Consider the following 13820-nt stretch of genomic DNA (forward strand, 5'->3'; position numbering starts at 1 on the left):
ACGCATGTATGTTAATCTGTTCGATTGATTTTTACGGTTTAAAATGTACGTGCAACGTGGTACTATGCAGTAGTTGCATTCAGCAAATGCAGGCATATGCAATTAATGACTTCCTGAATATTAGAAATACATTCAAACTACAATACGTCCACGATAATGTTGCAGTATTTTTACTCCACGAAAATAATACGAATTTTTAATGGCTACGTTTATTTTCCCGGCTTCTATAAAAGGGACATATTACTCGTGTTTATATGCCCTGAAACACAGCACTCATGATACGTAATCTCTCTTGCTCACGAGTTGCAGAAGTTTTATTTAATGAATCCCCCCCTCCAAACACTACGCATCTTACTCTTCAACTCTTGCCACGTGCAACGAAAGAAACCTGTTCATGATAAGTAACCACATGTATACTCACTGTATGCTGACAATAGTGATTTTGACAGTTACAATTAAGCAGCATGCAGTATAATTCGAAAGATTCACGAATAAGGAGTAGGTGTACGAAATTATTTTTTATAATACACAAAACTCTTTCCCTTGGAAAGCTGTCACTTTGAAGTCGCTCGAAATCACTTGAAATCACTTGAAACCGGTTGAAATCGCATGAAATTGTATGAAATCCCCTGAAATTGCTTGAAATCATTGCTATCGTTTGAAACTCAATCTATGAGTGAATACCTCCTTGATGTCAACCAAACATTGACTAATTGCGTTTATAGAAATGTCGATTTGCAGCCAACAGTGTATAATTTGACTGTAAATTGACTTATTGCCATTAAAAAATAGTCGAGTGCAACTTCGAAATTTCTTTAATTATGTGATTTGATTGATCTTAGTAAATTCACTGTAACGGGTTCTCTATTGTAATATCCATATTTTCTTTTCACTTTATCTTGATCTCGAAGGTTTTAAGGACTTTCGTGGACATATGGTTGAACAGCCTTGATTCTAGGCTCATTGAAAGTGATCGTGACCACATCTCAGACGAGTACAGTCACCTTCTCACCAACCTTCTGTTGATTCTAAGTAAGTCTAACGTTTCATCTGTTGTCAGTACGCCGGTTTCAGTTGGTCAAATGATAGTCAGAAATGTTGAAAATTTCATCACTATGAGTGTACGTAAGTCGATGGATGAGTCACAACTTCTCCAATGGACCTATGCCGGAATCGCATTGCGAGACAATCCAGTTTCAAAAAATACTTTGTTATTGCTACACCGTGCTATCGACCTGCTTCTGTTTCTCTCGCAAGCTACGCGAATGCGCGGCTGTGTTGCTTTGTGCTCATTCAAACCACCGTGCTGGATTGCTATTAGCCTATTGGTGATATTGCAATTTTTTTCTGAGGATAGTGCAGATTCCCAGATCTCGCCTTTGCAACGTGACAGAAAAGCTCAAGAACCATGGATTTTCGACTATAACTGTGGATTTTTGTCGTCAACGTTCATAATTGTGTCGACATCCGAACGATTCGCATCATCCACGTAGTACTCACGCAGTGTGTCTATATGGTGTATCTTACTTGGAGTCTTAGCCATACAAAAGGTCAGTGTTACTATTAGGCAAACTTAATAATATCGAGCTTAGAAACCGTCGTTCTTCTTATGTCTTTGCAAATGAAGATTATTCTCATGAATTATCACGTAGGCAGATGGTATCCGCCCTCTGGTGGAATAGCAACACTAGTGGATTACCCTGTATAATATCTCTTGGTATTCAACTTAAAGGCGAAGTCTAATCTTGTAAAGGTTAGGGAGAAGATTTACGAGCTGAAAAAACTGGGTCGACGCGATATATAACGACGCCCTTGAGACAGGGGGCGATGCGTCAGAGAAGCGAGAACCACCAATCAGTTGGCGGTATTCCCTTCTACGTTTTCTATTCCCGGAATACCAAGTGACGGCGCGAGAAAAACATTTTGCAACATTTTTTTGGGTGCCATCTAGAAATCGTGTCTTCTTCTCCGTGTTATGTTTGCTTACAATGCGTGTAATATGTACGCAGCAGCAGGCCGCCATGAATCTTTCTGCGATATACGTTTTTGCATACCTTTCGAGGCTCTCTAAATATTTATTTGCCTTCAGAGCGATCGGAATATGTTCACGGTGAATAGAAAGCATAAGCCCTGTAAATAGCAAGAAACATCAAATATTGGTATTCTATCAATATTTTCTTCTCCTTGTGTCTGCCGGAAGCCGAGTGAACTCAAAAGTTTTCCGTGCTTTTTATCGACCCGTAAATACTTGGTTCTAAATAAGGGACACTGGCAACTGTTGAAACATTTTACAAAATTGAATGTGAAAACAATGTATTTCAGTTGAAGATTGAATGAGTTACGTGTACCTAATCGTATTCAAAGCACCTTTCAGCCGATACTCTAAGGGATACATAGGGTGTAGAGATGATAAGGCAATCTTCCGAAAACAATAAACATTTTATTTACATGACGCAATGGACAAGTGGAATAAGCTTTGGCCGTTATAGAGTTATATATTGCTGTATGACTTGAGAAATCGTCTGTCGAGTTTATCTTACTAAAGTAGTAAAGTATCGTAATACAAAACACAGTTTCGGTGTTAAGAATTTTCAATAAATTAAAGAGCGTAGTTGCCACTATTCAATTAATATCTGTAATATATGTTGTTTAAAAGCAATTAAAAAAATTATTTCCACGATGATTACTGGTGTCCGAATCGTTAACTACCTGAACGATATTTAAGGCGTTGAAGATTGTAAGGCAAGGGGGTTGATGAAAGTTTCCCATTTTTCATGACGACGGGAATACAGGGAAATGGAATGTCGTATTGCCTTTTATGTGATCGGAAGGTATTTGTGATAATATGAAAACGCTCATGCTGAGACGTCAATCGAATTTTTTATAGTAGCTTCCTTTTCTGAATCCAAAACTGCGAACGAAGCAATGTCACAAATTTTAAACTCATGTATTATTCTGTGCAGACAGAAGCTGTTGTGATTCAATACTACCTAAATCGGCACTCTTGTAATAACGTGAAAACTCTCAGAGAGTCATAAACCATGTTACTTCCTTGAGTTTGCCAGCTTACTCCAGTCTCTATACGACATACCCAATGCTTGCAAAAATATTTAAGAAAATCTGAGGAAATGCCTGTGAGTACCGCTTCGATAACATTTACACCACGAGTTGGATGCCAAGTACGGTTGAAAGCTAAATCAAAGCTTTGATACAGGCTCGAAACATAGTACTGCCATTGTGAATCCCCTATTTTGCCGTCAGCTTCGAGATCTCGGCTCGCATGAATGAGTTGTAGATTTAGGTTTCGACAGCTTTGACATGTAATTTCCTCACTGAAATATATTATATATTATTGAATGTATTTTGCTACCACGTTAAAATATACAACTTCTAAGGCATACGCCAAAGTAAACCGGAGGTTGGATTTTCAGACCTAAAGTGAACGTTGGCTCATGACATGAAAACCAATTTCAGAATTGTCCAAGACACTCGATCGTGTTTCTCACACATCTTCCTAAGTATCGGAAGTTCTTTAGACGAGGAACAAGGTCTTCTCAGCCTTCTGTATAGTGGTTCGATGTATGGAAATCGATCCCTCAGTTCCTATGTCACTCTACCAATAACCTGATTTTACGCAGATTTTGAGGAACAATTCGAAGTGCGATAATTGCAATTACCTTTCCATTATAACACAGCGTTTAATCTGGCAATGTTGTGAATAAGTACATACACGTACAACGTACCTATCTGCCCACATTATGTACGCGGTCTTGAAAACACACACACACACACATACACACACAAACTCGGGCACAGTGTATACGGAGATTATATAATCCATCTAGGCTGGTAGGTGTCGAATCCCGGTTTTTCCGTTCAAATTGAGTAGGGGCATGGGTATAATGTGGGTCCGACGTTGAAGAAAGGCTTTTTCAAAGAGGAAATAACGGCCAGAGATAAAGGATAAAAAAGATTAATAACTTGCAGTAAGTTTTCAGCTGGCCAATAGCTTCTGGTTTTCGCATCTCATAAAGATCCGAAACTCTCTTGACTGAAGAAGCCGTGAAATTAATCAAGACAATGGAAGTTACGAAGTTAAAGAACTTTGGAGACCGTAATATCTACAGTGACTCAAAAAATCTACAACAATGTTCTTTATCCCAAGTGCATTCTGAATATCGCGAATACTCGCACACAAAACCTTCTTTGTAACTTTGGTAGTATCGTAAGTATTTACACATGGACATTGAACTTTGATTGGGATTATAATCAAACTAAAACCCTTCGATACGAATTTTATTTTCATGCTGATTGTAGTGTATATTATTTACGCGAGCCGAATTAGTCACACTTTTATGACTTTCGAATCAAAATCAGTAGCTCAAAAAACTTGCGGGATCTAAATTCAATACAGCATATTTCAACATGTTCTATCCAAAGATCAGTAAATTATTGATCCTTGTTGTTTTGTTTCATCATCCAGATTCGTATATTTGGAAACGTCACCGGTTCAAAAGGTGAACAAAAACAAACTTTTAAAGTTCTAATACCTTTTCCTAAAAGATTTCTACTGCGGGAATTGAGGTGATCAATAATTCACGTTTGCTAAGATATTTTGATTTTAGAATCAATGATTGTTATCTTTCGGAAGGAGCCGGTTAACATTTCTATGCGATCATAACATTTCTTTCAGTGATCTTGATCAAGGTTGCAGGATCACTTGATCTGCAGGAATGATCAAGAAAAGCTGCCGCGAGTTTTCGGAGTGATAAATGAATTCGCCGAAATCCGTTGACAAGGTGGAATCGTGGGATACAGGTCGAAGAGTTTTCAAGATCATCTGATATTAATCCTGCAGTCTGAAAAGGACAAACCGGCGAGATACGAGGCTCCGAGAAAGATACCGTTCCGTTAAAAGAAGTGACCTAAAGTTTGAGCATATTACTTAGAGAAGGTAGAGAATAAGAAATTACGCTGACTTTTGGAAGACAAAGTTCCTTGTCTCTGCGTTGCGAACGAGCTCATTCTTGGTTGAACTTAAAAATCCGGCACAAGAATTGCACGCCAACGAAGAAGGTCGCGGAGTGCAAGGTAGCTGGTGAATAAATTCTACGCCATAAATATTCCTCGCGGACCTGACGCAACCCAAGTAGAACAGTTCAGGAGGACAAACTGGGTGCCACTTAATACCACGTAGAGCTTATTTAATTCCCTCGTAACGTTCTTCTCGTCAGTGGAATTTTACCCCTTAACCATTCTTTTAAAATTATACGCGCCATTCCGTGACTTTCCATTTATTCGTAGTTGGATGTATATAAATTCAAGTCGTGTGATTCACCGTCCAAATTTCATTTTCTCACATTGTTATTCTACGGGGAAGGGCGTTTCGTTTTTGCAGCTCAACGAAATTTTCGTAAAGCACTTAATTTTTCAGGCTATTCAATAACGTGTAACGCACAGGCCTTCGGCATCAGGTCTTCGACGCTTTCAAAAACTCATCCTGGACAATAAGCTTTTGAATAAGATTTATTAGACCTTCCCTGAGTTCTTTAAAATATGAGGCTGAAGTTAGTTAAAGTGACTAATTGTAAGCATCGGGGAAAATATAATTATTCCACAGTTTTAGAACGACTTTCGAGAAGTTGGTTTTTCAAATATGATTATATTTTATTTATCACGGTTTACCCAATTTTTTGAGTTTCATAATAACAACTCGTTAAGTCATAAGAAACTAAATAATACATTATACTCCTATGAGAATTCTTCTCACATTTTGCAACCTTGGGATAGTGTTTTTAAACGTAATTACAAAATCACATGAAGTGATGAACACTTTTCAGCCATCATTGGGTTACAATTTAAAATATTGCGAATTTTATGTTCGAGCTTCAAATGAAAGAATATGTATTTTGCGTATTTTACAATGATGAAAAGTTGACTATGGTGAGCTTTTTTCTCGAAAGGAATATCTGCTTTTGCCCAGATGAACGACTCTTCTCCACCACCATGCAAAATTGCAACGGTGCCGAGAAAAATATGCCTCCGCACACCAACCTTTTCAAAACGAAGTTCCGCTTTGACCCGTTGGATTTAATTAAAGAGATTCGTAATATGAAACTGTCTTGAACAGAAGACATAAAGCACACTGGCATACGTGAACTCGCTAGAACTGGTGAAGGTACTGATAGCCTGAAGCAACGACCTGATGGGCCATCTCATCGTGGTCATGCTGTTGCCTGACTCGGACAGCACTCTGACGTAACGGCACTGGAGACTAGATCAAAAGAGGTGTTAACGCTGGGTCTCTTGGAATTCAATTTACTTGATGAGTACAGGAGTCGTAAGGTAAAGTGAAATTAGAATTAAATGTCATACACGGGCGAAGCGCAGCTGCGAATCAAGTAAGAATATTGATTATCGCACGATACATTGTACAAAATCTACGAAGTGAAAAGTGTGCCTCTTGGTGAGGAGCTTTCTAATTTTTTTGTGATAAATTTACGATTCGCCCCTATGGAAACACAATAATTTTCAACCTTCGGTGGAACAATCATAAATGTTTTCACGTACCAACTTAATTAAACATACCTGTACGTCTAATTTTAAATTGATTCCTAACACCTTTGAAAAGGAATCAAATTCATTTTAGGACAATAGGGATGAGCCATACAGAAGATTTGCTTTTCAACCTTTTACCTTCTTCTTTGTAACTAAACCTGAGTCATCATGGGTATATTGACTGACAATATTAAGTCTCCTAAACGGATTCAATTTCTCAGATAAACGACGTTTCGTGAATGGAACGAATTATTTCCATCTGTGCCCCCCAGGAGATCTGCATGCTATAGCGAAAATTTCTCGGGGAGGATTTCACGCAGAAGAATTGATTGGGCGTTGCTGTTATTTCATCGGCGGAATTTCGAATCTCCTTGAACGCGATACCCTATTCGAATATTCGAAACGATCTGCTTTGTCATAATCCCTATGCTCGTTACGGTGGCACGAACAACGTCCTATATTGAACTCTGTTGGGAAATCAAACAAGGGGGTGCGTGGTAGACGTGTCGAGAAAAAAAAAATATGTGTAACGAAGCAAAGCTGCTTGATGTTCAACTTTACTCTTCGATATCCATCCTGTATTGATATCCACGAAATCCGCCTTGGTGATGAAAAAAATTCAATTACAATCACTTCTTCAGCACATAGTGTTCGTAATAAGTTGGGTGATTAGTATTGTACGATAATACTAGGTGGCCACACATCCGGAATACTTGGTAACTGTCAGGGGATTTTTAATTTGGTCATGGAAAAAGCTGATAATATCAGTTTTCCATCATGGGAATTAGAAATCATTTTTTGAGGTAACAAGTTTACTTTTATTCGTCGAAAAAATAAACTGGCTTAAACCGACTTTTTTGTATTGAACCGAATATAGAGTTAACAAGCTGAACGATTTAGATTTTAGTAACTTACTAGAATTGGCAAAATGTCAGGGAAACCTAGCGAATAACAAAGCTTCGCTATTTAATAAGATTCGCCTAGAAACCGATTCTAAAATACTGCGTAACATAATTTCAAATAATAAATCAGCCTTCTCTGGCTTAAGCAATTTTCGTTCATTATGCTCTTTTTACCCCATTCAGCTCGAAGTTGGTTCCATTCACTTGTCCCAGATTTCATAAAGTATGCGAAAGGCTTCGATATTCTCAAAACTCAAATCGTTAACTCGTCGCTTCGTAAAACACATTCCGCCATAACAGTTACAGTTTTTCAATTGTGTACAAAACTTGTGAGCATATAATTTAATTAAGTCCTGCAATGAACTCGATACTAATTGAGAATAATTGAACAAAATCGATGAAATTCCAAACATTAATGTTGAAGAGTATCTCAATACTCAAAATAATTATTTTTTGCTTTGTGGCTAGTTTTACCATATATTTTGCGTAGTTTTTGAAGTGAAGAAGAATTTTCAGCATGGCGTCTGCAATAATTACTCATTGTCAGGTAACAAAACTACAATGTTTATGATTTGTCTGGATTACTTATATTGTACGGGTTGCAGCTTGTACGAGGATAATTTCTCCTCTGTCATTCACCAAACGACGAAATTGATTTTTCTGAGTGTGAATCTCTACAGGTTTATACTTTTGCAGAAAATTTTTACCCAGAAATCTTTGAACCATGCCACGTGTGTCACGCCAGTAAAATCCTCCTGAAGAAACGGTGGTGCATAGTGAGGATGAAACGCGTTATTATTTCTGTTGGACAGTATAAGCTCTGTATTCTTCAACCTCTCGGACGTCAGATTCCAGCCTAGCATAGCGTCCGTATTAAGGATGGAGTCGTTCAGGTCGAAACATTCTGCTCGACTTGTCCTATATCACGAGACAAGAAATAATAGCGAACACTCCTCACCGCGATTTTTCACTTCAACTATTCTTCTCCCGAGCTTGATGTGGTTGGGTATATATCTTCCTTTCTTTCAATTAGCGCAAATAACGGCGCCGCCTGAGTAGTAATCTCGAGATTAATAGGCTCGACTCGAAAGTGCAGCTCGTTTGTCTTAATTTTTAAGTTTTAATTCGCACCCCGAAAAACCCGATTTCAGCTTTTCCACTCACTGGTACACTTCGATCGTTACACACACACACACTCACATATCTTTGAATATAAAACTCACTTTGGACATATTGTAATAAAACTCGCGCGAAGTTGCAGGTGCCGTGCAGTGCGAACGGAATACATTGGCTGGATAAAAACTGGGGAAGCGTTTGAACGAGCAAATGGATGGGCATGTAAATCTCGTTTGATAAATGTGAACAATTTATAAACGAGCTGCAGAAAACTACCCATATATGTATATTACAGCCGCTCGTTCTCGTCGAGATGTGGAGAGGTAGGTACGTAACGTATAATACGTCTGTAGGAATAGGTTGATGAAATAATCCTGTAAGGTCACGGTTATTATGGAGTAAGGTTGGCCGAAAACTAACACTTTTTGCTAATTTTATTAACAAAATTATTTGAAAGCTACGAAGAACTATATAAAAATACAAAAATAGGGAATTCTGGAATTACAGTCGCAAGGTGAATCTAGATGCTAAATTTCAAATCGTTTTAATGTGCTTCGAAATTTGGTAGATTCGTTCGATTTCACTCCCCGATGGCTATTTCTGTTTAGGAGACCAGATCCTTCTACCTTTTTACCAGCTCAGTGACTCACTTTTTTATCGTATTAAAATCGTCAAATGTTTAATGTAACAACATTATTATTAACAGTATACAATACTTATAATCGATACGTGCATGGTAATATTAAATTGACTACTACAATAAAAAAAAAAAAAAAAAGAAAATCCGTTTCATTGACTTTATAGAAAATTCTTATGAACAAGACAAATCATCGTAAAGTGAAATCGAAGGATTATACGAGATTTTTAACCATGTGAAGCGATTCCAAATGAAGCATCGGTATAGTAAGCCTTTGATTACGTTTCCAGTATTTTCCATTGTCGCATTTCAAAAGGGATCTTTGCAGCTCACAAATCCAATAATTTGATAATTACTCGGTGTTTATCTGTATCGTACTGAATTTGATAAAAAGTATCGATTTTTGGACAGCCAACCTACCTTTACTTTCGTGAAACTTTCTATCAAGACTGCGGAAAAAGAATTACACGTACATAACATCTGGAAAAATTCGTTCGATTCGGAAGTTTTACCATTATTATTACTATACCCGAACGAGTAAGATCGAAAGAGTATCTTCGTATATTTTCGTACTTTCGCAGAAAGAAAGAAAGTTTAAGCATGAGAAATACGCCGTTGGGATCGCGAGCCCAATATCACGATATCGTGGCGACGATTTATCACAATGGGACCAAGAACGATCTGGCATGTACTCTGCTTCAAGTTTCTGCGTGACTCGAAATTTTCTGGCATAGAGTTCTTTACACTGTATCTAATAATTGTGCTATAACTCAAAAGTAGTCGTTGTTTCCACAAATGGTGTGAAAACTTGACATATTCACTGGAAGTGACTAAAGATGATGTGTTTCTTTTTTTTCACACAAGTTGAAGAGAATGACACTAATTCGTGGTTTATTCACTCATAATCATGAAAATAATGAAATATTATTCAATATCTAGTGTACACAGTTGCATTTTTGAGACGAAGGAAATTTTTAATATGTTAATAATCAAGTTCTTGTTCACTATCAAGTAGTCAGTACACATATACATATAGTTGGAATTTTTCTTCACCACCCAGCAACAATGTAATCGGAGAGTTTTTTGGGCCTGCCTTTAGTTTGAACCACCAAGGCCGAGGTTAGTGTTCGTGTGCACCCGGTGAACAACAACATGTGTCAAATATGTGATCCATCACATTATTATTACGTACATAACACTGTTATTTTCTCGTTCCCTAAGGAACCTACAGTGGATACGGATACGGAAACAGCTACAAGATGTTTGTAACATTTGATAAGAGAAGAAGAGCCTTTCACGTACACGAAACTTAATAGCATCTAATTTCCGACTCAGCCAGCAGAGGTTGTCATCTCGACATATTGCGCCATTCGGTTGAGAAGATCGGAGATCCCACGCTTTGTAAGCCTTAGGGTGGTTCACGTGTGATATACTTAGGAACAATTTCAGGCTCGGATTGGGGGTAATAAATTGAATTTATATTGATTAAGTATGTATACGATTGAATATCGAAATCCATTGAAAAATTGTGAAACTTAGAAATTGAAACTCATAATATTCGAAATATTTCTATACATATTTTGTGTTCTGGTTCTGTTTGATTGAATGAATTTTAATTTTTACATTTTCAAAATCTCAAAGACGAGTTTGCTGTTTTTCTGTTCAATTTTTCCTAATCTTTACCGTGCTCTTACTCTACATAACCCCTCATCATTTTCTTATGCATCATTGATAATTTTTCTCTTTTCTGTAACTCTACTTTAATCTAATCGTATAATATCTAATCGAAACAATAAGAGAAGAGGTAAAAAAAGGTGAACATCTCCAAACACTCTCCACCAATCCTACACTGACATATGCTTTGACACCTGTGTACACATGCCCTGAGTCAAATACATTACTATGATTATACATGTAAATTAACACCTCGATTTAACGGTCAGTAATGCGACCGGCTCTGTATGGCACCTTGTTAAATCGAGGTTGCGTAGGCGTCTCTTATGCTGTATTTTAATATCGGCTATATATAGGCAAGCGTGCTACGGTCCTGAACGTGGAGACCAAAAGCGTCCCCGACTATATCCCATCACTTGGCAAACCGATTGATAAATGTGACATGGCGGGAACTGTGGCTTTGATTAAAGACCGTTAAGACGAGTCTAGTGTATGTTCATTTCATGAATATATATTGAAAAGTATTAGATAAATCTATAGCTTTATGGCAAACAGCAAAATAAACTAATGAGAAATGTAACTTACGATATCGTAAATATTTCTGCGGGAAATGGTGAAAATTTAAAGTATCAAGATGAACTAAACATTGATAAACCAAGCCAGTCGTTATTAATTTTTCCAAATGTTTTACTGACGACCCTTCCTGAGGTAAACAGGTGTGCATGCAGCCAAACAGTACCGACTTTGCAGTCAATCTACCAATCGAGATCTGTATTCATACCTCCTCATGCGTTCAGATGGTCTTTTAACAAGTCAAGCAGTTAATTCCAAGTACAAGGAGTATTAGACGAGCGTTCGCAAGCTCTTTTGAATACGCAGGCATGATGAAAGACACGTGAAATCAGCATCAAAAAGTAAGCAATCAAAGCTGCGAGCATCACATCAAAAGTGACGGCCATGAAACTAAAGCTATTTTTCGTGATTTCACTGCTGTTAGTCCTACACTATTGTTGGTGTGTTTTCTGTAATCCTAGAAGTTCAATTCGTCAAGAAAGAGTCATATAAAATGATTCTAGGTAGAAAGATATTTTGTTCAAAAAAGTAAGACTAACCCCTTTGGATTTCAGGTGAAGATTTTGATGATTTTGAATGATGCTGGAATCAATTCGTCGCTGCACTTTATCGAAGTAATTTTTGGAAGTAAAACCGTTCTACAAAGCCTTGACTCGCTGCGAACAACGGATCCAAAGTAACGGCCGTAAAACATATCATTTACACCGAGCTTTCGAAGAGGTGGCAAGGAAAGATAACAAATTCAAAGATATGTGGTTTGAGCTTCAACCTACTTTCAGTTTATTCAGTATGCCTTAATTCTAGTACAAGTGTTCGGGTGTCAGTGTGTAATACTTCAATAAGATGCCAAAAAGTATCGAGAGAAAGAACAAAAAAAAAATGCAATAATGAAATTAGCTATTTCATGGAATATTAGACTATATATATATACTAGATAGGAGAGATGCGATGTACACTACGTTAAGGAGCGTACAGTAATATATAAGATAGTTTTTATTGTCATTTGTCAGTATACTTTTAGTTCTGTGATGCGTACTGGTGCATGGCACCTCTGCATAATACGACGATATATTGTATTGTTGCTATTGTATAATGCGCAGATTGCAATAAACAAATCAGTGAATTTGTTCGTATTTTATTCATGCTTATCGAAATGTTCGTCTGAGGATGCTTGCTCAAGTGAGTAGGCATATATTGAGGCACAGAGCGTGAACGACGCAATCAATGTATCAATCAATCCCTGTTTCTGAGCGCCCTCCTCAATTCAAATGATCTCCGAATATTAGAATCAGTTTGACGCTGTGATTGCACTGGGAGGCATATAAGCAAGGAATCACCAGCCCTCTCAAGCATCGACATCAAAGCGGTCAATCAATGTGTCCCTGTTTTTAGAAGAGCTCCTCGGTTCTCCTGTGCTCCTGATACCAGGAGTCATTTTCGCTGAAATTTCTCCGATTCGCTTAGGTCTCAGAGAAAATGGCGGGAAAATTTTGAGATCTCATGCCCTCTCAATCAAGCAGGCATGCATTTAGTCACACAGCGTCGATATCACATGCAGTCAATCAATGTGTCCCTGTATTTGTAAGAGCTCCTCGGTTTTTCTGCGCTCCTGATACTCAGAGCATGCATGCCTTTAGTCATGCAGCGTCGCCATCACATGCAGTCGATCAATCAATCAATGTGTCCCTGTTTTTAGAAGAGCTCCTCGGTTCTCCTGTGCTCCTGATACCAGGAGTCATTTTCGCTGAAATTTCTCCGATTCGCTTAGGTCTAAGAGAAAATAGCGGGAAAATTTTGAGATCTCATGCCCTCTCAATTAAGCAGGCATGCCTTCAGTCATACAGCGTCGACATCACATGCAGTCGATCAATCAATCAATGTGTCCCTGTATTTAGAAGAGCTCCTCGGTTTTTCTGCGCTCCTGATACTCAGAGCATGCATGCCTTTAGTCATGCAGCGTCGCCATCACATGCAGTCGATCAATCAATCAATGTGTCCCTGTTTCTAGAAGAGCTCCTCGGTTCTCCTGTGCTCCTGATACCAGGAGTCATTTTCGCTGAAATTTCTCCGATTCGCTTAGGTCTAAGAGAAAATGGCGGGAAAATTTTGAGATCTCATGCCCTCTCAATCAAGCAGGCATGCCTTCAGTCACACAGCGTCGATATCACATGCAGTCAATCAATGTGTCCCTGTATTTAGAAGAGCTCCTCGGTTTTTCTGCGCTCCTGATACTCGGAGCATGCATGCCTTTAGTCATACAGCGTCGCCATCACATGCAGTCGATCAATCAATCAATGTGTCCCTGTTTTTAGAAGAGCTCCTCGGTTCTCCTGTGCTCCTGATACCAGGAGTCATTTTCG

The 13820-nt window shown here is 38.2% G+C and overlaps 1 protein-coding gene across 10 annotated transcripts in view; it reads left to right on the top strand.

Moving 5' to 3' along the window:
* Positions 1–12580, top strand: part of LOC124308765 (zinc finger protein 836-like) — a 30466-nt gene extending 17886 nt beyond the window's left edge. For 2 of the 10 annotated variants that reach the window (XR_006909084.1, XM_046771789.1), the window contains 5 exons: positions 6131–6345; positions 8722–8899; positions 10274–10332; positions 10435–11801; positions 12015–12580. Coding sequence is in view for 6 of the 10 variants with exons in the window: in XM_046771789.1 (XP_046627745.1) it covers positions 6131–6139 (9 nt within the window). In the remaining 4 variants the exon portion in view is untranslated. Of the gene's footprint in view, positions 1–1357; positions 1551–5963; positions 6094–6130; positions 6346–8715; positions 8904–10273; positions 10333–10434; positions 11802–12014 lie in introns of those variants that run through there. The other 8 variants (XR_006909082.1, XM_046771785.1, XR_006909083.1 and 5 more) reach the window with 7 other exon arrangements.
* Positions 12581–13820: the final 1240 nt, after the last annotated feature.

This window comes from Neodiprion virginianus, chromosome 7 (assembly GCF_021901495.1).
Source record: "Neodiprion virginianus isolate iyNeoVirg1 chromosome 7, iyNeoVirg1.1, whole genome shotgun sequence".
Classification (NCBI taxonomy): domain Eukaryota; kingdom Metazoa; phylum Arthropoda; class Insecta; order Hymenoptera; family Diprionidae; genus Neodiprion; species Neodiprion virginianus.